At 55.8% G+C, this 23,665-nt stretch overlaps 1 protein-coding gene across 1 annotated transcript; it reads right to left on the bottom strand.

The window, feature by feature from the left end:
• Window positions 1-248: 248 nt before the first annotated feature.
• On the bottom strand, window positions 249-23,650 carry XPC (XPC complex subunit, DNA damage recognition and repair factor). The gene is made up of 16 exons (XM_043887020.1): window positions 23,481-23,650; window positions 17,103-17,298; window positions 15,071-15,189; window positions 12,562-12,685; window positions 11,564-11,648; window positions 10,609-10,766; window positions 10,246-10,366; window positions 8,656-8,745; window positions 6,987-7,862; window positions 5,625-5,785; window positions 4,430-4,511; window positions 3,425-3,559; window positions 2,903-3,072; window positions 2,312-2,405; window positions 1,813-1,902; window positions 249-986 (listed from the first exon to the last, which is right to left on the bottom strand). Exons 1-16 carry the CDS (start codon window positions 23,566-23,568, stop codon window positions 780-782), a joined length of 2,796 nt encoding a protein of 931 aa, XP_043742955.1. The 5' UTR covers window positions 23,569-23,650; the 3' UTR covers window positions 249-779.
• Between the last annotated feature and the right edge of the window lie 15 nt (window positions 23,651-23,665).

Raw genomic sequence — 23,665 nt, 5'->3', positions numbered from 1 at the left:
GAAGACGGAAGGCAAAGGAAGGGGGCAACGGAGGGTGAGATGGTTGGATGGCATCGCCGACTCAATGGACACGAGTTTGAGCAAGCTCCGGGAGATAGTGGAGGACGGGAGCCTGGCGTGCTGTGGTCTGTGGGGTCACAAAGACTCAGACGACTGAGTGACGGAACACGGGCCACCTGTGTACGCATCCCTGTCGCCCAGGTGTTCTCAGCTGACATAAAGTCTGAAAGAAAACGCAGAGCCAAGCCTTTCTAGGTAAATGCTTTATTTTTTTCCTCAAAATGTTATAAAAGTTATTTCTCCTAAAGATCTACAGTGTATAGGGCTTTATAAATGTATCCAATAATGAGTAAAATCTAGTTAAACACTGATCTGTTCTTCCTAACGTTTAAGTCTCGCCCTCCTCCAGGGGGTCCCCTTGACCCGAGGATCAAACACATGTCTCTTTCGTCTCTGCACTGGCAGGCAGTTCTGTGCCACAGCGCCTCCTGGGAAGCCTCTTAGGAACGTGTAAGTCTCGTCGTTTCTCCTTATTGTAGCTTTGTTCTAGTCCTCTGCCGCCCTGAAGTGTTCCTGGCAAAGCAGGCGGCGGTGTCCCCTGAGGCGGCCTGCGCCGACCCGCTCCGCCTGCACGCAGCGTCAGGGCCTGCCTGGCAACCGCAAGGGGCCCCCCGAGGCCGGACCTGAGCCGTCTGCAGCGGCTCGAGTGCGGACACAGGAGGACTCTGCCTGGGAGCAAGGTCTGGGGCACGGCCGAGCCGCCGAGGTGACCGCTCGCGTCACAGCTTCTCAAACGGGAACAGGTGGGCAGCCGCTCCCTTCTTCTCCCTCCTGGTCCTCCTGGGGCACTTCGGCTCCTCGGCCTCTCGGTTTTGGGGCCAGGAGGCCGCCAGGATCCTGGCCGCTTCCGCTTGAGAGCTGGTCCCCTCCTCCTCGTCTGATGAGAGCCCGCCTCCTGTGTCTGTGTGGGGAGCGGCCGCCTCACTCTGGGGGCCGGGCCGGGGCGGGGGAGACAATGGAGGAAGCAGTGTCAGGAAGCCCCGGGCGTGACCCGGAGGACAGGGCCCGGCCTGCGGGTCCCGGAGCAGAGTGCAGCCGTGGGACACTGGAGCTGAGGCCAAGGGACTGCCTGCAGGTTGGTCCCTCGACCAACCCGGGAGGTGACTGCCAGTGGCGCCCTGCACTTGTTTCCTGGGTTTTGAACCAAAAAAGTGCCCAAATGCTTAGCACTAACTCAGTGTCGGATGCTCCGAGGGGGCAGCCCTGGAGGCCCCGAGTCTGGGCAGGCAGGGGCAGAAAGCTTGGGCGGGAGGAAGGAGCCCGTGGGAACATGGAGCCGGGAGAGGGGGCATCAGGGATCTGAGGAGGGAGCAGGTGGGGGTGGGGGGCAGTCAGATGCTCCCAGAGCACGTCTCCACGTCCCTGACCCAGTACTGACCGACCACTCCGTGTGGCTGTGCCTGGGGGCATCTGTGCCCCCAGCAGGAGCCCTTAGGGGCCGCAGTGCTGCAGAAGGGCCTGAATGAGCAGCGGGGGTGGTCGCAGCCCCGGGGGCAGGACCAGGCCAGGAGGTGCAGACAGCTGTCCGCCCGAGTGGGCTCAGCGCCAGATACAGCCCACGGCGGGCTCCCTTGTGCAGAAGGGGCAGGGCCCACGGCCTGACTCCGGGACACCTTTCTCAACACGGACCGGGCGCAGGGCCCGGGAGACAGGTCTGCGGCACCGGAACACAGCGGCCTCGAGCTCCGGGCAGAAGCGGCCGTGGTTCCCAAGCCCTCCCCAGGGCGCATCGTCCTCCGGGGCCACACTGACCTGGGCCCCATAGCGAAGTTTCAGCCGCTCCCGGATCAGCAGCCCTTTGACCAGCAGCTTCCAGTTCCCCAGAGCCCGCTTCTCCCTCTTCTGCAGAGGCAGACAGAGAACAGGAGACGCTGAGCGCGGCCATTCAGGAACAGATACAGGGGACACAGTGGGTCGGCAGAGTCGCTTGGCCTATGACTCATGAAGTGATACACGGGAGAGGCACCAAAGCCAGACACCTCTCCTTAACCGGTGCTGAGGTGTTCTGAGGATGGGGAGGGCCCTGGACCCCGGCAAATCCCTTTAGGAGGCAGGTGTCGGCAGCTGGACCGAGATCCGGTTCTGAGGGGCGGGCAGGCAGCTGCTCAGTGCCGGCCGCCCGGCGCCCCCAGGGAGGCAGTCGGAGCCAGAAAGCGCGCTGGGCCCAGCTCCCCGCTCCTCGCAGCCGTGGTGCGGGGCGGCCTGGGGGGAGCAGCCCCCCCTTGCGTGCCCCCCAGCCCTGCCCGCTCACCTCCTTCTCCTTCTTTTCTACGAGCGCCTGCTCGTTCTCCCAGGCGGTCAGGAGCACGTCTCTGTACTCCTCGCAGACTACGTAGCCGTCGGTTCTGCGGGGTCAGCACACATGGTCCTTGAGCCCGCGCCTGCTCTGGCCTCTCTGCTCCCCGCTGCGGGGGACAGCCGGCCGCCCCTGAGCACTTGGGCCCTGAAGGACTTCCTGGCCGGCGGTCCACCGTCCCGGCCGGGGCTGCTGGCAGACACCACCCGTGCGGAAGGCGGGGCGGTGGACCAGACCCTCCTCCACCGCGGGAGCGGGCAGAGGCCACCAGCCAGGAAGCATGCTGACGCTGCTCGGTCACCCTGAGCGCCCCCAGGACAGCGCTTAACCCGGCACCTCAGGGTGCTTGTTTCACTGGCTTTGCAGCCTCTGGACGGAAGGCCCAGAATGAAAGTGTGAAAAGGTCAAGGATCGAGGCCGATCCTGCAAATCCAGAGGAAAACCCTGAACGTGAGAGCCGGGGGCCTCAACCCCACACCAGTCTCCCGCGCCTTCTCCAGAACCTGCTGCCCCGCCTTCCCACCTCGGCGGACACCCCTCACGCACATGGGATGGCAGTAGCCTTTATGGAAATCGAAGCCGGTGACGGCCTGCGCGCAGTCGATGTTCAGCTTCCGGGCCACGCGGTGCAGGTTGGGCAGGTGCAGCTGGATGCAGCCGACAGGCATCATGCTGGGCAGGAAGAGGTACACGTTCCCAAACTCGTTCCGGGGCACCTGTGGAGGGAGGCGCCCGGGTCCAGCCAGCCGCAGAGGGGGACAGCCGGGTCCGGGCAGCCGCAGAGGAGGGCGCCAGGGTCCGGGCAGTGGCAGAGGGGGGCAGCCGGGTCTGGGCAGCCGCAGAAGGGGACGGCCGGGTCACAGCAGCCACAGAGGGGGGCGCCTGGGTCCAGCCAGCCACAGAGGGGGACAGCTGGGTCCAGCCAGCCACAGAGGGAGGCGCCCGGGTCCGGGCAGCGGCAGAGGGGGGCAGCCGGGTCCGGGCAGCCGCAGAGGGGGGCGGCCGAGTCTGGGCAGCCGCAGAGGGGGGCGGCTGGCCCCCGGCCCCCGCGGACGCGGCCCTCCTTACCTTCCCGTCCACGGCCACCGGCGGCTGGTACTCCTCGGTCTGCCATCTGCCAAACAGCCCCAGGTCGTTGTAGTCGCGCAGCTGCGGCTCGGCCTGGCGGGCTCTCCGCGCCCGGTTAGAGTAGCCTTTCACCATCTACACGGAGGAGTAGCCAGCGCTCACACCACGCGCTCCCAGCACACCGGGTACTGCGCTCAGCGCAGCCTTTCCAGCAGACCCGGAGGTGGGGTGCGTCATTAGGATCACCTCCGTCTTAACAGGGGAGCACTCTAGGAGGTGTGAGCAGCTCACCCCCCGTCACGGCCTTCACCTGTGTCCTGTGTCCATCACTGAAGGGGAAAGTGGACTCGAGAGATGTCCCCACGGCTGGTGAGCGACAGGCCTGCTTTGGGCCATGACCGGCTCCCTGCGCCTCAATCCCTTCCCACAAACCAGAGGCCCCCTACCTGGCCCAGCTCCCCAGGTCTCAGCAACCCAAAGGGCCCCTCCCAGGGATCTCCCAGAAGCGCCCGTGGCTCACAACTGCCCACTGTCCTCTGCTGGCTGCACCGGGCCCCGCGTCCCGTCCCCACCTCAAGGTCTGTGCTGAATTCACGTGCCTCTGGGCAGCCGACTGGCCCGGTGTAGCACCGAGGATGGCGCAGGGCCCTGGGGCCGCTGTCTCACTAGCTCAGGCCTCGGACAAGCTGCCCCTTCTCAGCTCCTGCTCTCCTGTCTGTAAAATCTCATGCGTGATGCCAACGCCACGCAGAGACCGCAGAGAGCTGGTGTGGGCGTGTCCACAGCAGGCAGGGCCGCGGCCTCTCTGGACACGCAGGGGACACAGATCTGACCCCAGGGCCTCAGGCACACACCGGGGTCAGAGGGCTGCTTCCCAGCCCGGCCCTCCTGCGTGCCTGGGAAGGCCCGTCTCTCACAAAGTCCTCGGTGCAGACAGCCCCGCGCCCACGCCGCTCCCGTCCGACCCCCGGGGCGCGTGGCCACCCGCCGTCCCGCAGCGCTTACCTTGTAGGGCACTTCTCCGAGCCGCACCACACGCGCTTGCTTCAGCCACGTGTCCCTGGAGTGCAGCGTGTGCACGCAGTCCCTGAGGAGCCGGCGGGAGACAAAGGGCTGCTCACACCCCCCGAGCCGCCCGCAGGGCCCCGCCGCCTCGCCCAGGGCACCAGGGAGGCCCCGTCAGGCCCACGGCCGACAGGCGCCTGGCCGTCTTGTGGGGGACGCGTCCACTCGCAGACCCCAACCCCGACGGCCGCACGGGGAGGCCCCGGCAGCCGGGTCAGGGGCGGAGAGCCCCCGCAGTGCAGGTGGGCGGCGTCCCCCCCGCCTCAGGGTTTACTTGGCTGCTCAACACCAGACAGAGAGGAAGGAGGGTCCAGGTGGCGGCTGGGGCCCGGACCAGGCAGGGGCCAGGGGGCTCCCACACAGACCCTAGCCCGTCGGGGCTCAGCCACAGCAAGTAGCCCCCGGGCAGGGGGCCTGAAACACCTGCTCCTGTGCATTTCCCAGAGCTTCATTTTGTGCCTTTCTTTTCCCGTTTACCAAGAACACTCTCTATTTTCTGGTCTCACAGGTCAACGTTTTTAAAAAGTCACTAATATTTTCTATTACCATTTCTTAAATTTCTTCTGGTTGTTAAGTTTTTACTCCTGTTATTAAAACTTTGTTCAGTCTTAACTATATATATATATTTATGTTCATTTTTCATGTTTATTTCTCCTTCCCCTCTTTGGCAATTTCTCTTTACCGTAGAAAAGATAACACATAATAACATAGAATTTACCACCTGAATCATTTTCAGGGTTATCGCTCAGTGGCACTGTTACATAACCATCACCAGCATCGTCTCCCAAACTTCTCATCTTCCCAGGCTGAAACTCTATACCCATTAAAATATCCAGTCATTTTAATTTTCACTATCAAATCCTTTATTCCTTCCTTTCATGCGTGCGTTTGACTTCAGTTTTGGGGGGTGTTTTTTTTTTTATTGCCCATATAAACCTTACCTGCCCTACTTATTTTTCCTCCTATAAGACTGGCCTGCCCCAGATCTTTTAATCCCTGTGGTTTTAACTTTCAGGCTTTAAGCTCTGTTACACACTCCCCCGCGCCCCACCCCCGCACCTGCACACGGCACGCACGCGCAGTCAAGCTCGCCTCCCGACCCTCGGAAGGCCGGGAGCCCCTGGCCGCCCCGCACCTGGAGTAGACGGCCTCCCCGCGGCAGTACCCGAGGACGGCGGCCGTCTCGGGGTAGATGGCCTCGTACTTGAGGAGGTGCCTCTTGAGGGCGTAGAGAGGGTGGTTCTTATACGTGCCGATGACGGTGGGCAGAGGCTGGTCCAGGTGCTTCGCCTGAAACTGCAAAGGCCAGACAGACAGTGGCGGGCGTGCCACACGGTGCTCAGTCGTGTCTGAGTCTCCGCGACCCCACGGACAGTAGCCCGCCAGGCTTCTCTGTCCCAGCCATAGTGGAGTGGGTTGCCATTTCCTTCTCCAGGGGATCTTCCCGACCCAGGGATCAAAGCCACGTCTTCTATATTGCAGGCCAATTCTTTACCACTGAGCCTCTGGGGAAGGCCCAGGTTTGGCGGGGGCGACCCTCAAACAACCTGCTCGGGTAGCAGCTGGTGGCAGGGAGCTTCTGGGGGCCCCGGGCTGCTGCAGGTGCTGTGCCCGGCGCTCTGCTCTGCACACGCATTTGTGTCGAGAGCTCTGCAGTCTGGAGGCTCTGCAGCTCCCGGCGCTGGAAAAGTCACCCCTGCCCTCCGACAGCGCGGCCGGCCCGAGCAGAGCCTTCCTTGGGGGGAGGCCGCACCGTTAGTGACACCCCGATTCTGTGATGTGGGTTCCGGGGCCCGGCTCCCACAGAGACCAGGACGCCCACAGCTTCTCCTCCACGGCTTCCAGGGCCTGGCTTCTCACCGGCAGCCCCGCTGCTCTCACCCTCATCCCTCCCCCGGCTCTCCTGCGCTTGCCCGCAGCGTCTCTTCCAATCCCGGACAGAGGGGAGGACCAGCAGGTGGGGAGGCGGGAGGGACCCCGCGCGGCCAGCTTCTGAGCAAGCCTTGAACTAGGTGCGTCACAACAGGCTCAGCACGAACAACGCAGTGACCCCATCACCGCGGAGCCGCCTCCTGAGCGAGCGCCCCGGCGCGCCCTGCAACAAGCCCTCCGTGCTCCTCCCGGGAGCTGAGAGTCCGGGGTCGCCGCAGGGATGCTGGCGTGCACACCTGTGCGCGGGTACACGCTGAGCGGGAGGAAACGGCTACACTGGGTGTTTTCCTCTTTCACTCGGGACGACTTACCTGACTTACGTCAAGCTCCACATTTCTAACAGGGCAATAACTGCAAGTACACAGGCTTTGGAGCCAGAGCAACCTGGGTTCCAACACCAAGTCAGCTCATCTCTTGGAGCCTAAATGTGACATGGCTGGTGAAATCAAGGCTGCGATTACCCCAGCTTGATTTTAATCCCCAGAGCGCCCCAGCCGCTCTGACCGTTAACTGAGGTAACAGTCTGAACCCGCCAGCGCGGGCCGGCGCCGCTCCCGGTCCTCACCTCCTGATCCTCCCGCTGCTCCCGGTCCACCAGCGGGCTCCGGTAGGGCCGCAGGGTCTCCGCCCACCACGCTGCGTCCACGCGGCTCTTGCGGGTCGCCGTCAGCCAGGCGGGGTCGTACCTCTGCGTGACGTCGCGCACGCAGCCGGCGCCGTCGATGCCCACGACGTAGGTCACGGGCTTGGTGGCGTACTGGTAGCAGGTCAGGGGCTGGCCCACCACGCCGTGCACGCAGTCCACACACACCCACTTCTCCTCGCGCTCCGAGAACACCTCCAGCCACTGGTCCACGCCGGCCGCTCCCTGTCCGCCTGCCTTCCCGCCGTCCCCCGACGGCTTCTTGCCTCTCTTCGGCTTACGGCCCGCAGCGCTCGCCGCTGTTTCTGCGAAGCCAGGGGGCGGACGGCGGCTTCCGTGCTGGGACTTGGACCTACTCTTGGACCCCGCCTTTGTCCTCTGAGGGCCGGGGGCCCTCCGCGGCCTCGACAGGCCGGGCTCGGAATCCTCGTCGGACGGGCGGCAGCTGTCCTCGCTGGACGGCTCAAAGTCAGAGCCGCTGCTGGCCGCGTCACTATCACTCTCCTCCTTGTAAGACACCCTGGCGGCCGCTCGCCGTCTCCGGGCCTGTGCTCGCCTCTGGGTCCCCCGCCTCTGCTCCCGAGCCTTGCCCGTGTCCTCCCCGCTGGACGGGGACTCCCCCCGCGGCCTCCTGCCTGCGGCCGCCTTGCCCTTCCCTCTGGCACGTGCCCCACCAGCGCCCTCAGAAGACGCGTCCTCTCCTCGGCTTCCTCCGCTGGGCTTTCCAGGAGCGTGGCTGGAAGCTTCTGAGGAGCCCCCAGGCGCCTCTGTAGATCTTCCCTTGCAAGGTTTCTTCCCCTTAAACAGAACAGGAAATTTCTGCTCTTTCTATTTTAACAATGACATGATAAAAGGTCTGCCGTCTAACAGGGCTAAGTCCTGCTGAAGCACCAGCGTACACGAGACGTCCCCGGCTCAGTGATGGGCCGGCTGCCCTCCAGCAGGTGTGAGAAAGCGTTCACTAGATTCTGCAGCACCCGGGAGGAGCCCCCGGTCTGATTCTTCTCACTGTGCAGTGAGCCCAGGATGTGGGCACAGACAAACCCGGGTTCAAATCCCACTTCCGCGTCTCAGTTTTATCTGATCTGGATAGATCATGTCACTGCTGAGCCTCAGTTTCCTCAGCAGGAGTACCCACCTTACACTTAAGGCACTTTGCAAGCAAAATCACATTATTAAGAGTTCAGAAATTAAACAACTTCTGGACCGAACTTCAGACAGTGCCAGCACCCCTAAGGAGCAGGGTTCATCCCCCTTCCTGGATGACGGCGGGGTTCAGAGGCTCCCATCCTCACCCACATGGCTGGGGAGGACAAGCACCTCTTTACTGAGCCACCCACAGACCAGAAACCAGAGCAGCATGGAGCGCGGCCAGCAGGCCCCTCTGCACACGCAGAGCCCAGGCTGCGAGATGCCCGCCCTGCACCCGGCTTCCCCGCACAGCGCCTGAGCCAGGCCCGCTCAGAGGAAGGCTGCTCCACGAAGGCTGCCTTTAAAAGCAGTCTAACGAGCAGGTCTGCTTAAGTCTCAGGTAACTTCTCCCTCCTCCCTGACCACCCACCCTTTCCTGTGGAAGGCCCGGGAACCTCACCTTCGCTGCTGATAACTTCAGAGGAACTGGCTGCAGAGACAGTACGAGGCGGGTAGGGAGATGCAGGGCCCGGAGAAGCAGCAAAAATATCTAGAATGAGAAAGAACAACACGCTTATCCTCGGGAAAGAAGTAAGGATTGGAGTGATCCTGTGTGGTGAATGAACATGAAGACATGGCAAGTCAAAGGAGCCAGACGCGGAAGGTCACACGGAGCTGTCCCTCGGCTATCTGCGAGGACGGCTCCCAGGACCCGCTTGGGTTCCAGAGCCCGTGATGCCGCCCCACGGCAGGGGGCAGCAGTCAGCCCTCCCTACCCTCGGGTCCCGCCTCTGGGGGCTCAACCCCTGCAGAGAGACGTCTGATCGGCAGTCAGCTGACTCTGTGAATGCGGAGGTGGCCGACAGTGAGGGCTGACTGCGCTGTGATGTCTTTTATGTGAAGGGTCCACACTACGTGAATCCACAGACCGAACACGGGTCGGTGGTGCCAGCTCCCGGGGAGGCGGGAGGAGGGGGAACGGAGCGACCGTGTCGTGGGCACGGGGCTCCCTGCGGGGGCAGCAGACGGGGTCTGGGGACAGGCAGTGTGAACTGCTGTGAACGGAACTGCTCACTTCTTTTTTTTTTTTTTTAAATAAAAAACAACTGTTGTTTTCACTTAATAAAACTGCAGGAAGAAAATGCGTACAGAGATGCACAGGAAGAGAGTCTGGGAGGATGATGCTGAAACACCACTGTTCTCCTCTGGCTGCTGGTCTAACAGCGCCATTCCAGGCCAGATACTCAGACATTTTCGAGCCAAATCGGAAGAGAAAGTAAAGATGCCGGTCTTATAGCCTCTAAAGACACAAAATGTCCCCCTAAACGGAATCTGAGGCTTAGACACAAGTATATGCATTGACAGGAATCTTCGAGGATAAAGCCACGCTTCTACCTGTTTCATTGAGGCGGAGCTCTACCTGAGGGGATTCTGAGTGTGTGACAAGCCCTGTCTGCACAGAAGCTCTTCGCTACGGCTCCTGGACAGAACCCTCCTTGCTGCACAGCCGTCTGCCAGGTCACTGTCCAATGTGCAAGGTAAGGAAACACTCTGAAGGATTTCTGCAGCCAACATTAGGCCTTTTTTTCTTTTAATTTATTTATTATGTCTGCACTGGGTCTTATTCGTGGCATTTGGGATCTAGTTCCCAGACCAGGGTTCGAACCCAAGCCCCCTTCACTGGGAGCATGCAGTCTTAGCCACTGACCACCAGGGAAGTCCCTCCTTGGGACCTTTAAACACCCCTTTTGAATACTGTAAGCAACTGAGGGCACCTGACCAAAACCTAAGTGCGCTACTACTCCAGGACGCCGAGTAGACAGGAGAAGGGCAGCTTCTGGCTCTCAGGTGGTCCCAATCCTGACTCCAGTGCTTAGACTGAATGGCCCTAAGGAAGTGATTCCGCTTCTGAGCTCCGGTACCTGTTCTTATCCTCTGAGAGCTGAGCAAGGAAGTGTATGTGAAACAGCCTGAATGGCACATGGCACCTGACCGCCACTGTCGTTGGCTCACAGACCTATAAAACAGTGCTGCCTGGGGCGCCACTCACGTGGACCAGCTCCTCATCGTCTTTTGCTGAGTAAATAGCAAATCTCCGCTCCAGCGTCGTCTGCAGGCCGTCCTGCTCATTGGTCGAGAGGTCCGCGTTCACTGTAAACGTTCCGATGAACCTGGAGAGAACCAGGTACTTCTCAGAGGCCAGGGTGAAGAAAAGCCCTGTCCTCCTACGGCCAGAACCCACAGGGGAGAGTCTCGAGAGGGGCTCAGGAGCCCCCCTGCCCAGCCTGTCTGGCCGACTCCTGAAGGCCCAGCTCAGCCTTCCCCTCGAGGAGGGTCTGTGGGACTGACCTGCACCCAGCCCCGAGACCCAAATCCTGCCCTACACTCTGCAGGACAGGCCTGAGGGCCCTACCATTTCACCAGGTTGGACAGGTAGAGGACGTCCGCGTCTCGGGGTGGCACTTTGGTGAAGCGCATTGGGATGATGGAGAGGCCAATGGCTCGCAGGTCTGGCTGGTTGCAGATGCTGTTTCGGTAGAAGCCGTTTGCCAGCAGACACAGCAGGTGAACCTGGGAAGAGGGAAGTGGGAAGCCTGTAAACCAGAGGGATTTTGGCTGCCAAATTCAAAGACGTTTCGAGGACAGGAAATACCCACTGTCATTTCTATATACAAAAAAAGAAAAGGAGAATTCCTAGCACTGCCGTTTCCCAAGGCTCTGTCTTTCACCCCTCTCTTCTCTCTAGATGCTTCTTCCCTCAGAGAAACAATCAAATCTCAAAGTTGCAAAATTCCTTTCTCTAAGAGGTCTTGTCTTTCGGAAGTGCATCCTGAAGGATCTGCGGATGAAACGTTATGAAGCCTGGGGTCTAAAGGACCGTCAGCATGGCCTGTCCCCACGCCGTCCCCCTGACCCTCCCCGACCCCTCTCCTAAACAAGGTCTTCCTCGGCTGCTGGGGCCCGCACTGATCTCCCCTCGTTCTGCGTCCTGAGTCTCCCTGTTCTGAGGTCTCTGCTGTTCCGTCTGTGAGACAGAAAGTCCTGCACGGTAGGAGACAAGCTTCGTGCAAGTTTCCCCACAACACCAGGCTCCTTGCGAGGCCTCAGCGTGTCCAGTAAGTGCCAGCTGAAGTCAGGAGCCGCTGCGCCTGCAGCTGAGGCCCGACCCAGTGTTACTGAACGGCTGAGCGAAGGGAGGGGCGGGGAGCGCTGAGCTGATGCCCCACGTGTCCTCCCCGCGCACTCCTCACACCCCCTCCCAGGCAGGCGCCGTTATCAGCCCCTCACCACCCCCACTTTGCTTCAGGAGAGCCGGCGGTGTGGCTGACAGAGCCAGTGCCCCGCACACCAGCCTCCTCATCCCATACCTTGTGCGTGTCCTCGTGGACCTCCTTATTGAAACGTTTCATCATCCTCCGAAGATACGTCTCAAACTCCATTTTGATCTTTTCACTGCAACGCACATTGAACAATCCCGAAGTGGAGGGGGGAGCCTGACCCCACTCGCCCATCCCTGCCGACGCCTCTCGGGGGCAGTGACTCAGGCCTTGCTACCCAGCAGACCTGCCACTGGCGGGTCCTACGCGTCCCCGCCCGCCAACCCCGGCCCGGAACATTCCCTCCCCAACCCGCACCTGCCACGCCTCCCGAGCAGGTGCCCCAGGATGTCCCTTCTGACCACCCCCGACTGCCCCACCTCCTGGGGCCCACTGCCTTGGCGTTAAGTCAACGCAACTGTTTGACTTGTTTGCGCAACGCTGTTCTGCCATAAGATCCCTCATCTCTGTCCCAAGCCCCTTTAAGAAAACCTCTTGAACGACTTCTTTTATCTCCCTCCTTGACGCCTGATAAAGTGCTCATCACGTGGGGAACTCAGGACCAGTTAACTACCAGGAGATGCGCCGCATACGGCCAGGCCGCCGGGGCTGCAGAGGGACCGGGGACCCCTGGAAGGAGCGGGGGAGGCCCCCAGCCATGGGGAGCACTGCCGCGGGCCCTGCCGCAGTGCCGCGGGACACAAGCCGGGGTGTCGGGTCAGCCTGACAGACACAGATCGGGGCTCCTCCATGCCCAGCTGCAACGCTGCCTAGCTGTGAGTCTCTGGGCCCTCGTTCACACGCTGTCCTCAAGAGTCAGTAAGGTAACAGGCGGCCTGCACAACCCCTGGCACGTCTGTGCTTGCCTGGACACAAAGGCTTCGCCTTCAAGTCCTCAAGGTGAGCCCAGGGCGCTCTCGCCTAAGGCTCCTGACAACCTGGACACTCAGCCCAGCCCGCGTCTCCTATGTGTCCTTCAAAAGCTTCCCTGGGGGGCAGCTGCCGCTGGTGAGACGTGAGGAAATCGAGAAGCAAGTGCTTGGTCGTACCTTCTTTCTCTGGCCTTCACCTGCTCCGGTGTCTCGATCTCTATCTCCACCGGCTTCACGGGCAGGGCGGATGCCGAGAAGGCTGCGCCTTCCCCTACGTCACCCGGCACGGGCTCACCCATTTCTAGCAACAGGAATTTTTTAGATCAGTGATAACAATTATGGTTATAAGAGGCGGTGCACTGAAAAACAGTGAGGTTCTGCTGGGGAGGGAGTGAGGCAGGAAACCATCGAGACCCTGCTCTGAGTTCCCAGGAGAGGCCCTGAGCGCTCACGGCCAAGTGTCTCATTAACCTGCAACGCCCAACGAGCGCCCAGAGCAGCAGCCCTGGGGGGGACCCTCAGACACGGACCCTGGTGCCGTGGAGCTGGGGCTCGGGAGCAGTATCCTGCTCTCCACGTTACTCTAGTGAAGCCCCCCATGGTTCGCTTTCTAGAGGCATGACTTCCAGACCAGACCGTAAAGGTGCACAGGGCAAGGCATGCATCTTCTCCATCTCCTTCTCTGCTACGCTGCTTGTAAACACTGGCCGAAATTAACTCTGCTGAACTGGATGGACGGTGAACTTCATGAGCTAAGGTCCTTGCACAGCGGCTCTGGGCCCAGAAGCAATGACCACAGCCGGTGCCGAGACCCTGGTTTCTGTGTGCCGGCTCCTACTGAAACGAAACAGGGCCGATTCCAGCCCTGCTGCAGGGAGACTGCAGGGAGACCCTGGAACACCTCACTGCGCCAAAGAACAAAAACATTCTCAGAAACTGCTGAGGCCACGTCATACACCACAGCGCGGCTGCTTAAAGGGGCCCCTGCTCGCCAAATGTAGGGGCAACCTGAAGGTCAAAGGATAAAGAGGATAACTGCTGACACAGTTGAATTTTTACGTCCACAGTGATACCCAAAATAAGTGACTAAATAAAAACAGTCCTTAAAGGGGAGACCTCTGCTTTACAGGTCAAAGGCAGCTAATAATTATACGTGAAATGACAATCAAAATATTGCCACTTTGTCATGCTCACTATAATAATCTTTGGTTCAGTCAAGATCACACCAACACCACTAAGTAGAAAGTGACTGGGGCACAGGATATTCACAGAGAATCAGGGAAAATGAACCTTTACACTGGCACTGTCAGGCGGTACCAGACACGGTCGAGCTTAGCATCACCAGCAGGACCACCTGAGGTCAGGTGCCTCTTAGTGGACGCGCTATGAAGTAGAGAACTCAGTGATAATACTGAGCATTATCATCAGCAGTATTCCTGCCAAAGAACATTCACTCTAAAGGCAACCAAGTCTTTGGACTCACGGTTCATAGGACCTGCAGGGGGGGCATTCCAACAAGCTAACCACCATTATAAAGCAGAACATGAGACATTCTACAGAACAAGAGGCCAGGACTCTGCCAAAAAAACAAAAAACAGTGCTATGAACTGGAGCAAACTCCAGGAGATGCTCAGGACACGAGAACCTGGCGTGCTGCTGTCCTGGGGTCACAAAGAGTTGGACGTAACGACTGAAAAACAATGAAAAGCAAAACAATGAGGCGGGGTGGGGGGGGGGGGGCGGGTAACTTCCCTGGTGGTCCAGTGGTTAAAATTCCTTACTCCCAATGCAGGGGGCACAGGTTCAGTCCCTGGTCAGGGGACTAAGATCTTGCGTGTTGTGCAGTGTGGGCACCCCCCCACCCCACCCCAGCCAAAAGGTGGTGGGTGGAGTCTCTGCTGTAGATTAAAGAGACCAAATACCTTGATTAGATTCCACACTGGGGGGATTAAAAAAACAAGAAAAAAAGGCAGCTATAATGGACCCTCTCACAGTAACCAGGACCTTAATTAGGTGATGACAGCATTCCATCAGGCAGGACAGCGCCTTACCCTCAGGAGATAAATGCCCAAGTGTTTACCTGAAGAGCCAGGATGTCCGTGACTTACTTTCATAGTCCCACCAGCAGAGTTACAGAAAGGGAGACACGTTCCCTACGGCCCAACGGTCAAGTCAGGGCGTCTAGGGGATGCCTGGGCTACAGGCTCCATTTCTTGGTAGGTTTGAACATTTTCAAAAGGAAAAGCCCTGCTAGGCAGAAGGGCCCAAGGACAGAGACCCTGGCCGCTGTTTGCTGCGAGGACAGGATGTGCCAGGCCCTTCACGCTCTCCCACAAGCCCCCGGCTTACAGGGACTGCGCAGAGTCTACCGACCGTCCTGGAGAGCAAGCTCAGCTCGCACGGCTGGACGCGCTCACCCACAGGGCTGCCCGAGGGCAAAGCTGGGCCCGAGGCACGCGTGAGCACACGTCTCTCACCGAGTGCCTCCGGAGGAAGAGAAGGCACAAGCCTCTGGGGTAACCTGGTCATGCACTCTTCCTTGCATCAAAAGCAAGTCCCTACTGCGACCGTATCTCGGTCTTCCTCTTTTTCCAAGAAAGGGACAGGACTGCAGTGACATGACCCCAAACACAACCAAGCAGGAGGACAGGATGAACCCGTTCTGGGAGCAGAGGGGTCGCGGTACCTTCCACCTCTTCCCAGTCCTCCTCGCTGTCTTCCTCGGCGTCCCCCTCGCAGCCGCCTCTGTCTGCAGCGGCCTCTCTCTCTGGGGGCTGGCCCTTCCTGCGGGCGCTCGGCCAGTCACTGTGGGGAGATCAGAGGAAGGTGAAGAAAGCGCGCACGTCCCGGGCTCACGGGGACCCTGAGCTCCCCTTTCAGGGCTCCTGCTGTTGACTGTGAATCTGCTGCCCTTAGTTGAAGGTGGTTTGGCAGCTCTGAGCCTCACGCCCTCCATCAGCCCGGGCCTCGGGTTCCCACCAGGACGGGCTCTGATCAGGGCTCTAATACTAGATGTGTCTTCGGAAACAGGAGGAGCGTGATGAACCCGCACCCTGAGGCCATGTGAAGGGAAACAGCTGTCTGCAAACGGACGGGAAAGGGAGACGAGACCACGAAGAGAATGCAGGTCCCAGAAGGAGAAGCCGTGATGCCTGTGTGCACGTGTGCAGCCAGATGCCAGCAAGAAGGAGGGAAGGATTCACACTGGCTGACCCTCCCTGCCTCTGAGAGGGAAGACGAGAGGCGACTGAGGCCGGTAGAGTTTAACTGCTGGGTACGTGGGGGTGTGTCGTGAGGAACAGGCTCCGCTCCGCTGGAGCGGAGGCACAGAACCGTGTAGACGCGCAGCTGGCTACGCACTGGCTCAGGGCTCCGTGCCTGCTCACGGGCAGTGGGTTAACATTTCTGCAAATTCACACATAAAGCATCTTCAGAGCCCCGAGTTGCTTTTAGCTTTTGTAAGATCTGACACATGCTGTCCAGTGAGAATATTAGCCAAGATTTTAGCACAGATACTTAAATTCACAGGCTTCAGACTTCAGCTCTAAAAAGACAAGACACTCCCTTTTTAGCCTGCTGCTTCCTTTCAAAAGCACAGAAACAAAAAGAACCCCTTTAAAAGTAAATGTGGGAGAAATGTCACTTCCCAGCCTAGAGGCAAGAAGGGGAGCCGGGCTTTCCCTGGCAGCGTCCTGGCTGATCTGTGTGTGGACTTCCCTGCAGAAAGAATCCAGCAGGTGGGAGCGGGAAGTGGGATGAGTCTGAGGGGAGAGGAGGTGAACGACGGTGGTGAGTCCACGTGCCTCCCGTGCTCCTTCCCACAGCGGCCGTGTCCTGGGCTACCTCCCAGCCAGGACTGGGGCTGCCAGGAGAGCCCACGCTGAGAGAAAGGCTTCTCTCTGATGTGAAGCGGGAACTGCGGCCTGTGGGTCCTCTTCCCTGCACCCCCCACCCCTCCGCAACATTCCCCGGAGGCAGATGACCAAGTGTTCACGAGGTTCACAGGCATGGTTCACCACATGATCAACGTGCTCAGTCACTGTAAGAGGCCCTGCCCTAGACGCCACGGGGCATACAGAGAGGAGCCGGTGTGGTCCCAGCCGTCTGAGAGCTCACAGGGGTGTGTGGCGTGGACACAAGCAAGTGTAACACGAGGCAGGTGATTACACTCTTTAGAGATGCAGCAAGAAGCCAGCGGAGGAGAGGAGGAGGAATCAGTTGGCACCGAGGGGCAGGTGAGTTCTGCTCTGCATCGTCAAGGTGGCAGAACGCTTCCGGCTGCAGGCAGACCATGAGCACGTGTCGAGTTGGCCCGTGTCTGCTGGGCCGGAGCAGAGCAAACCCGAGGGGAGAGGGACAGGACGCGGCTGGGACGTCACGGAAACACCTCGTGCATATAATGTCTGTGTGGTAGAAACAGCACTGGGCCAGGAGCAGAAGACCTGCGTCTCATCCCGGCTTCTGCCACCATCTAGCTGTGTGGCCCCTAGTAAGTCACTCTCTGCAAGCGGTGGTCCTCATCTGCGGAGGCTGGGAGGTAAACTATACGGTCACCATGACTTCCAGTCTTACCAGTGGCCCGAGCACTACCCAGGCGTGTTTAAAGATCCCACCTTTTCCACGGACCCCAGAGATGAGCAACAGGAGCAGGTTTTCTTAGTCATACTTCCCTGGTGGGAACAACCAAGACCCGGTCAAGACGCTTTCTGCCGTCTCACCTGAAATCTTCCCCATCGCTGAGGGCTTCGTCCTTTATAACCTGGGGCTCTTCAGATTTCACTGAAACCTTGGCCGCCTTCCTTCTCACTGGACCGTCCGCTGAGCCCCCAGCATCACGGCAGCCCCTCTTCCTCTTTCCTCGGGAAACTTTTGTGGGAGGGCTCTTCTTCAGCGGTTTCTGATCTTCGGAGACATCTAGGTGACCACACGGAACATGAGAGGAGACACACAGGAGAGAGGAGACACTGCAGGTCCGTGGGCAGGGTCACAGACGTCCTCCCTGGCGACCTCTCCCCAGACGCCCATCACCATCCCATGTTCAGGCAGTAACCAGCGTTCAGCCCGTCCCACTCCAGCTGGTCTGCACACCACAGGCCTCCTTATCAGTTACTCTGTTCCACCTCCTGAGGCTATACAGACACCAGCACACGACCCATAAAACCTAAACTGCAAACCTTAGATTTTACCTAATGTCCAGCAAGGACAAGCATCAATCCAGCAATTAACACCTTGCTTATTACTACCTGCTGAGACTATTTTAGGGATAATCCACTCCTACTAAGTGAAAAGCTTCAAGTTTATAAACATGTCTGAGTGGGAAGGACAGGGAAGCCTGGCATGCTGCAGTCCATGGGGTTGCAAAGAATCAGACTCGACTGAGCGACTGAACAACAATGATTTCCCCTAATCTAAGCGTCTGCTGTCTTTTAAAACCAAACGTTACTCAAAACACATACTTTATGAAATCTATCCAATCTAACCCATATGTCACGCGTACAAGCTTGCGTGTATGCTAAGTCATTTCAGTCATGTCCAACTCTGCAACCCCATGGACTGTAGCCTGCCAGGCTCCTCTGTTCATGGCATTTTCCAAGCAAGAATACTGGAGCGGGTTGCCAGGCCCTCCTCCAGGGGATCTTCCTGACCCAGAGATCGAACCTCTGTCTCTTACGTCTCCTGCATTGGCAGGCGGGTTCTTTACCACTAGCTCCACCTGGGAAGCCCCTTATTCCAAGCTTAAGGTTGGAATAAGTCAGCAGTAATTGAAAAACAACTTTATTTTAATAACTAACCATTATTAATAATAAATAATAAAATTTTGTTAAAAGGAGATATTAAAAAATGCATACACTATTCATTTTAGTTCAACCAGGGTATCTAAAAGCATGGTCTCCTAACATATAACTATATTATGTATGTTATAATATATTAATACAACAGGGGAAAATATTTTTCTATTGAAATATAGTCCCTCAGATTATCTTAAATCTGAAATAAATCATCTTATTTTTTCCTCTGCACGACTGCTTCAATTAACATTAGAAAACAAAAATACTCTAACCTTTATTGAGGTTCCAAAAGGAGCTGCGATATTTACCTAAAATATCAAATTAATGCATTCCTTTTATTTATGGTTTGTACTGCTAACTCCCTGGATACATATTTTTAGTCCCCAAGAACACAATTTTGCATTGAAGAAAAAGACTCTACCTTTTGAGCTTAAAAAAAAAAATCGTAACTAAATTTTAATAAATTTCACCTTATAGCAGCATTTGTTTTAATGCTGGCTAAAATCACTGATTCAGTTCTGTTTCTTCAGATTTCTTATTTCAAGGCCAAAAGTTTATTTACGACCTGACAGTTTGGTAGGGCATACTGAAAACCAGGATTTCTAGATCTGACAGTGGTTTTTAGCCCTCTGTCAATAAGATGCTAAATACGTTACTAAAGATGCAGGTGGGAAGCCGCTTCAGAAGCACTGTTTATTCCTCTCTAAACTTACTCGGTCGGTTAAAAGGCAGAGGTGTGCATGTCTGTGCTTTGAATAGAGAAACAGAGGAGTTAAAAGTGAGAACAAGGGAAACAAACTGTGAATCAAAAAAAAGTTCATAGTATAATTTCAAAGTATCCAAAATTTTAAAAATCTGAATACCCATCCATTAAATGGACATTAATTAAATCATTAATTATGGTATAGTCACACAATGATATATAATTCAGTTATCTTTTAAGACAAAGGAAAAAGATATGATAAAATGCTAAGAATGCAAAGCTGTTTGTATAGTTTCTACTACGAAAAAAGACAGAAACTAGGAGGAAACACAGTATTACTCAGTGGTGGTGGTTTCTGGATGGTAGACATGGATTTTACATTTTTTCCTAAATTCTTTGTGTGTGTTTTGTGTGTGTGCCGGAGTATCAAGAGGCTATTATCTAGATACTCCATGCAATTGGAAACTAAAATATAGCTCAGACAGCAGTAATCGTATCAGGCAAGATAGACCATAAAACAAAGTCTATAATAATAGAAAAAGACATTATGTAATGATAAAGGGGTCAATACAAGAAGATGATATCACTGATAAACACATATGCATCTAACAGAGGAGCATCTGAATATATACAGAAAATATTAACAGAAATAAAGGGAGACACTGACAGTATACAATAACTGCAGGCGACTTCGACACCCCACTTACATCAATGGACAGAGCACGCAGAAAGAAAACCAGTGAGGTAGATAAAAACAAATGGAAAAAAAAGGAAAATCAATAAGGTAACAGTGATCTTAAATGACACATTGGACCAAATTAAGTTAATAGATAACTTCAAGACACTGTGTCCAACACAGCAGAATAGTCTTTTCAAGTGCACATGGAACATTGTCCAGGATCCATCGACCACATGCTAACCACAAAACAAGTCCCAGCAAATTCTAGACTGAAAAGTTATTAAGTATCTTTTCCAATGACAACAGTATGAAACCAGAAATCAATGACAGGAGAAAAATGAAACACAAACACACGGAGACTAAATAGGATGCTACAAAAAACAACCAACCAACGGATGACTCATGATACTGTAGAGAAAATCAGAAAATACCTTAAGATGATGAAAATAAAAAACACAATTTTACAAAATCTACAGGACACAACAAAAGCAGTTTTAAGAGGGAAGCTTAGAGCAATACAGGCTCACCTCAAGAAATAGGAAAAGTCTCAAACAACCTAAGCTACCATCTAAAGGAATCAGAAATATCAGTCATAAAAAAGAAATCTTGCCATTTGCAACAACGTGGAGGATATTATGCTTGGTGAAATAAAGAAAGACAAATACCATGTTTTCCCTTATATACAGAATCTAAAAAATAAAACAAATGAACAAATAAAACAAAAACAGACTCACAGATACAGAGAACAAATTAGTGGCTACCAGTGGGGAAAGCGGTAGGGGGAGAGGCAAGATAGGGGAAGAGGATTAAGAGGAACAAAGTGCTAGGTATAAAATCAGTAAATTACAAGGATGTAATGTATAGCACAGGGATATGGTCGATACTTTGTAATGACTTTATACGGAGTATTAAGTGTGAAAGTGTTAGTCACTCAGTCATGTCTGATTTGTGACCCCATGGACTATAGCCTGTCAGGCTTCTCTGTCCATAGAATTCTCCAGGCAAGAATACGGGAGTGGGTGGCCATTCCATTCTTCAGGGGATCTTCCTGACCCAGGGACTGAACCCAGGTCTCCTGCACTGCAGGAGGATTCTTCACTGTCTGAGCCACCGGGGAGCCCTTATATGGAATATAATCTAATATCCAATATCCAGTCATTGTTGTACGTCTGAACTAATGCTATAATAAGTCAACTATAACTTAAACAGAGGCCATCTTCCAAGACTCTCCAAGATCTAGAGCTGTCTGCTACAGTCAGCCCTCTGTTCTGTATCTGTGGATACAGATACAGCCCTGTGGATACAGCCCTGGTTCTCAATCTGTGGATTTAACCAACCTTGGATTGAACTTTGCTTGAATCCACAGATGTGCAACCTGTGCAGGGCTGGCTGTACTACACTGTTATATAACCTGGTTATTTCAGCATGAATTAACCACTGGGCTTGCTCGGCCAGCTAATTTAACAACAACAACAACAAGGAAAAAATCCACCTACTTAGAACTGCTGGCAGCACCTCCTAGCACTAAGAAGAAAATACACACTCCTTAGTCTGGTCTCCAACCTAAGGTTCCTACTTACCTCTCTCACCTCAATTCTAAAACATTCCTTTCTAAGAGTTTTAAACTTACTGATTCCTCTGCCCACAGCTCTTTGCCCACATCCTACAAAAGGCCCCTTCATTACAGCCAGTAATTGGCTGAAAGCACTACGTCCTCGGACAGGACTTCTTGACCACTGATTCTGACTCTGCTCTGTGTTCCCTGTCCCCATGTCAGTTTTATTACAGAGATCTGCCTTCTTCATAGTTCCTATCACCATGGGAAATTGTTTTTTAACTTGTTAGTCCTACCTCCCCTGCCCCAAAGATTACAAGCATCATGAGAGCAGGAACTTTGTCTGTCCTGTTCACCACTACCCTTCCAGTGCCTATAACTGGGCCTGAAAATAGCCAGGTGCTCAGTAAGTATCTGCTGGAGGAGTTAATGATGAAGGAGGAAATCGATGAAGGAATGTTGAGGTTAAATGTGTAGAAACTAGAGGGGCCCTAACAGAAACAAAGATAAAATGGGAAGACAAATAGTTGGCTGTTGAAAGCAGCCAAGTGTCACTTATTTGCATGCTCTGTGGTGCTGTTATACACTACACTGACCAGTCACCAAATCAATTTCAGCTGTAGCCAAAACCACAGCCAAACTGTTCCTCCACCAACCACAGCAAAGACAACAGCTCTTCCCGGAAGCTGCCACAGAAACTTACTGCAGCTCCGCTGGCTCTCAGAGTGCGTGTGAGGCTTGAGTGTGCCCCTTGCTTACGCGTAGTTTGAATGATACGAGTTAGCTCATCGGATCACCTCACCCAGACCAGGCCCAGAGCCTGATGGGCGTCTCACTGAAAACTCACCACCACCCTGCAGAATCACAGAATTACTCAATCTAATGTCATAGGGGGCCTTACTGGTGATCTCGTCCAATCGTCTACTCAGTTATATGAGGTACCCCAGAAATTCCTTCTACCACATGCATTATACAGTTATTTATACTATTTATTGAGCACTTAGTATATGCAGGGAAGTGGAGAGGACAAGATGAGATACCGCAAAAAGTAAGACATGTTTTCATAAGCTTATCTGGTTAAGACAGGTCAAAAAGGAAGCAAATAAATTACCAAGATCCTCTGTGATGAAGTGTACCTGGGAAAGACCATCTAAGGCAAGACACTCAAGGAGTGCCTGGGTTGAGACCTGCAGGAAAAGAAGGCAGCCATGGCAAAAGCCACGAGGAACATTCGAGGGAGAAGGAACATCACAGGCAAAGGCTCGGGTGAGAAATAACGCGGCCTGCCCGAGGAACCTAAAGGAGGCCAACAAGGAGATTATCTGGGAAAGGAGAGAGCAGCAGCAGGCCGCACAAATAGTAGCGGCAGCGGAATCATGCAGGGTCTTGTAGGCCATGTGAGGAATCTCGATGATATGCCAAGGGCAATGGGAAGCCAGAGCGTTTGAAGTAGGAGCGTGGCAAGATCTCATTTATTTTTTTCTTAAGATCAGTTGCTGCTGCAGGGAGAACTCAGTGAGTGGATGAAAGGAAGTACAGAGAGTAGTAAACAGACCACTGCAGTCGTTCAACTGCAAAGTGAAGGTGGCTTGGACAGGGGGTGTGGCCAGGAAAATATAGAGAAGTAGGAGATTTGAGACAGGGTTCTGAGGTGGAACTGACAGAACCTGCTGAAGGACTGGAGGTGTGCAGTGTAAAGAAGAGGGGTTTGTTCTAACAAGTGATGAAGGGACCAGTGAGATGGGGATAAGTGGGGAAGGGGCAGGTTTAGTTTGCCCAGGACAAAGGTAAGAAAACTATCCGATATGCACGTGGAGAAGTCGACTGGGATCCGAAATCTGGGGCTCTAGGGTGGGATTTAGCTGAAGGTACCGTTAAGGAAGCCTGGCGTGCTGCAGGCCTTGGGGTCGCAAAGTGTCGGGCACGACGTAGCGACTGAACAACTACTCTTCAGGAGATCAGCACACTCCCGCACTCTTAAGTGCGGGTCCGCTGGCCTTGTGCGGGCACAAAACAAGTGCCTTCTGCCTATTCACCCTCTGCATCTGCCAGGAGACCGGACTTGACCCTGCAGGCGGCAGGACGCAGGAAGAGATCGCGCAGGGGAGCTCGCGGTCCGGCCAGGATCGGCGGAACCGCTCAGGGCGCATCCGGCACGGAGGGCAAAGGCGCAGTGACGTCGAGGTGGCCAGGGGCGGGCGGACGCCGCCTGCCTCCCGCGGTCACCGGGACGCGGTCTCCTCCCCGCAGGTGGGCGCGGGGTTGCCTACCCGCACCCGCGGGAGGTCGGCCTCGCCCTCCCCGCGCCCGGCCCGCCTCCTGCCCTCCTCCAGCCTCTCCCCGCCAAGCCCGGCTCGGCCTCGCTCTCACCCGCCTCCTCCTCCTCGCGCCGGGCTTTGGTCTCGCCCTTGGCCGTCTGGCCGCGGGGGCGCCGGCCAGCCGCGCGTTTCCGAGCCATCTCTGCCCGGGCAAGACTCGCCTGGCGAGGGACACACCGCGCCGGCGCCGGACGCTGCCCGAGAGCTGGCTCCGCCCCGAGGCGGGGCGAGTGCGGC

This window comes from Cervus elaphus, chromosome 24 (genome assembly GCF_910594005.1).
Source record: "Cervus elaphus chromosome 24, mCerEla1.1, whole genome shotgun sequence".
Taxonomy (NCBI): domain Eukaryota; kingdom Metazoa; phylum Chordata; class Mammalia; order Artiodactyla; family Cervidae; genus Cervus; species Cervus elaphus.
The sequence above is the reverse complement of the archived record's forward strand: the minus strand, read 5'-3'. Positions and strand labels throughout refer to the sequence as shown.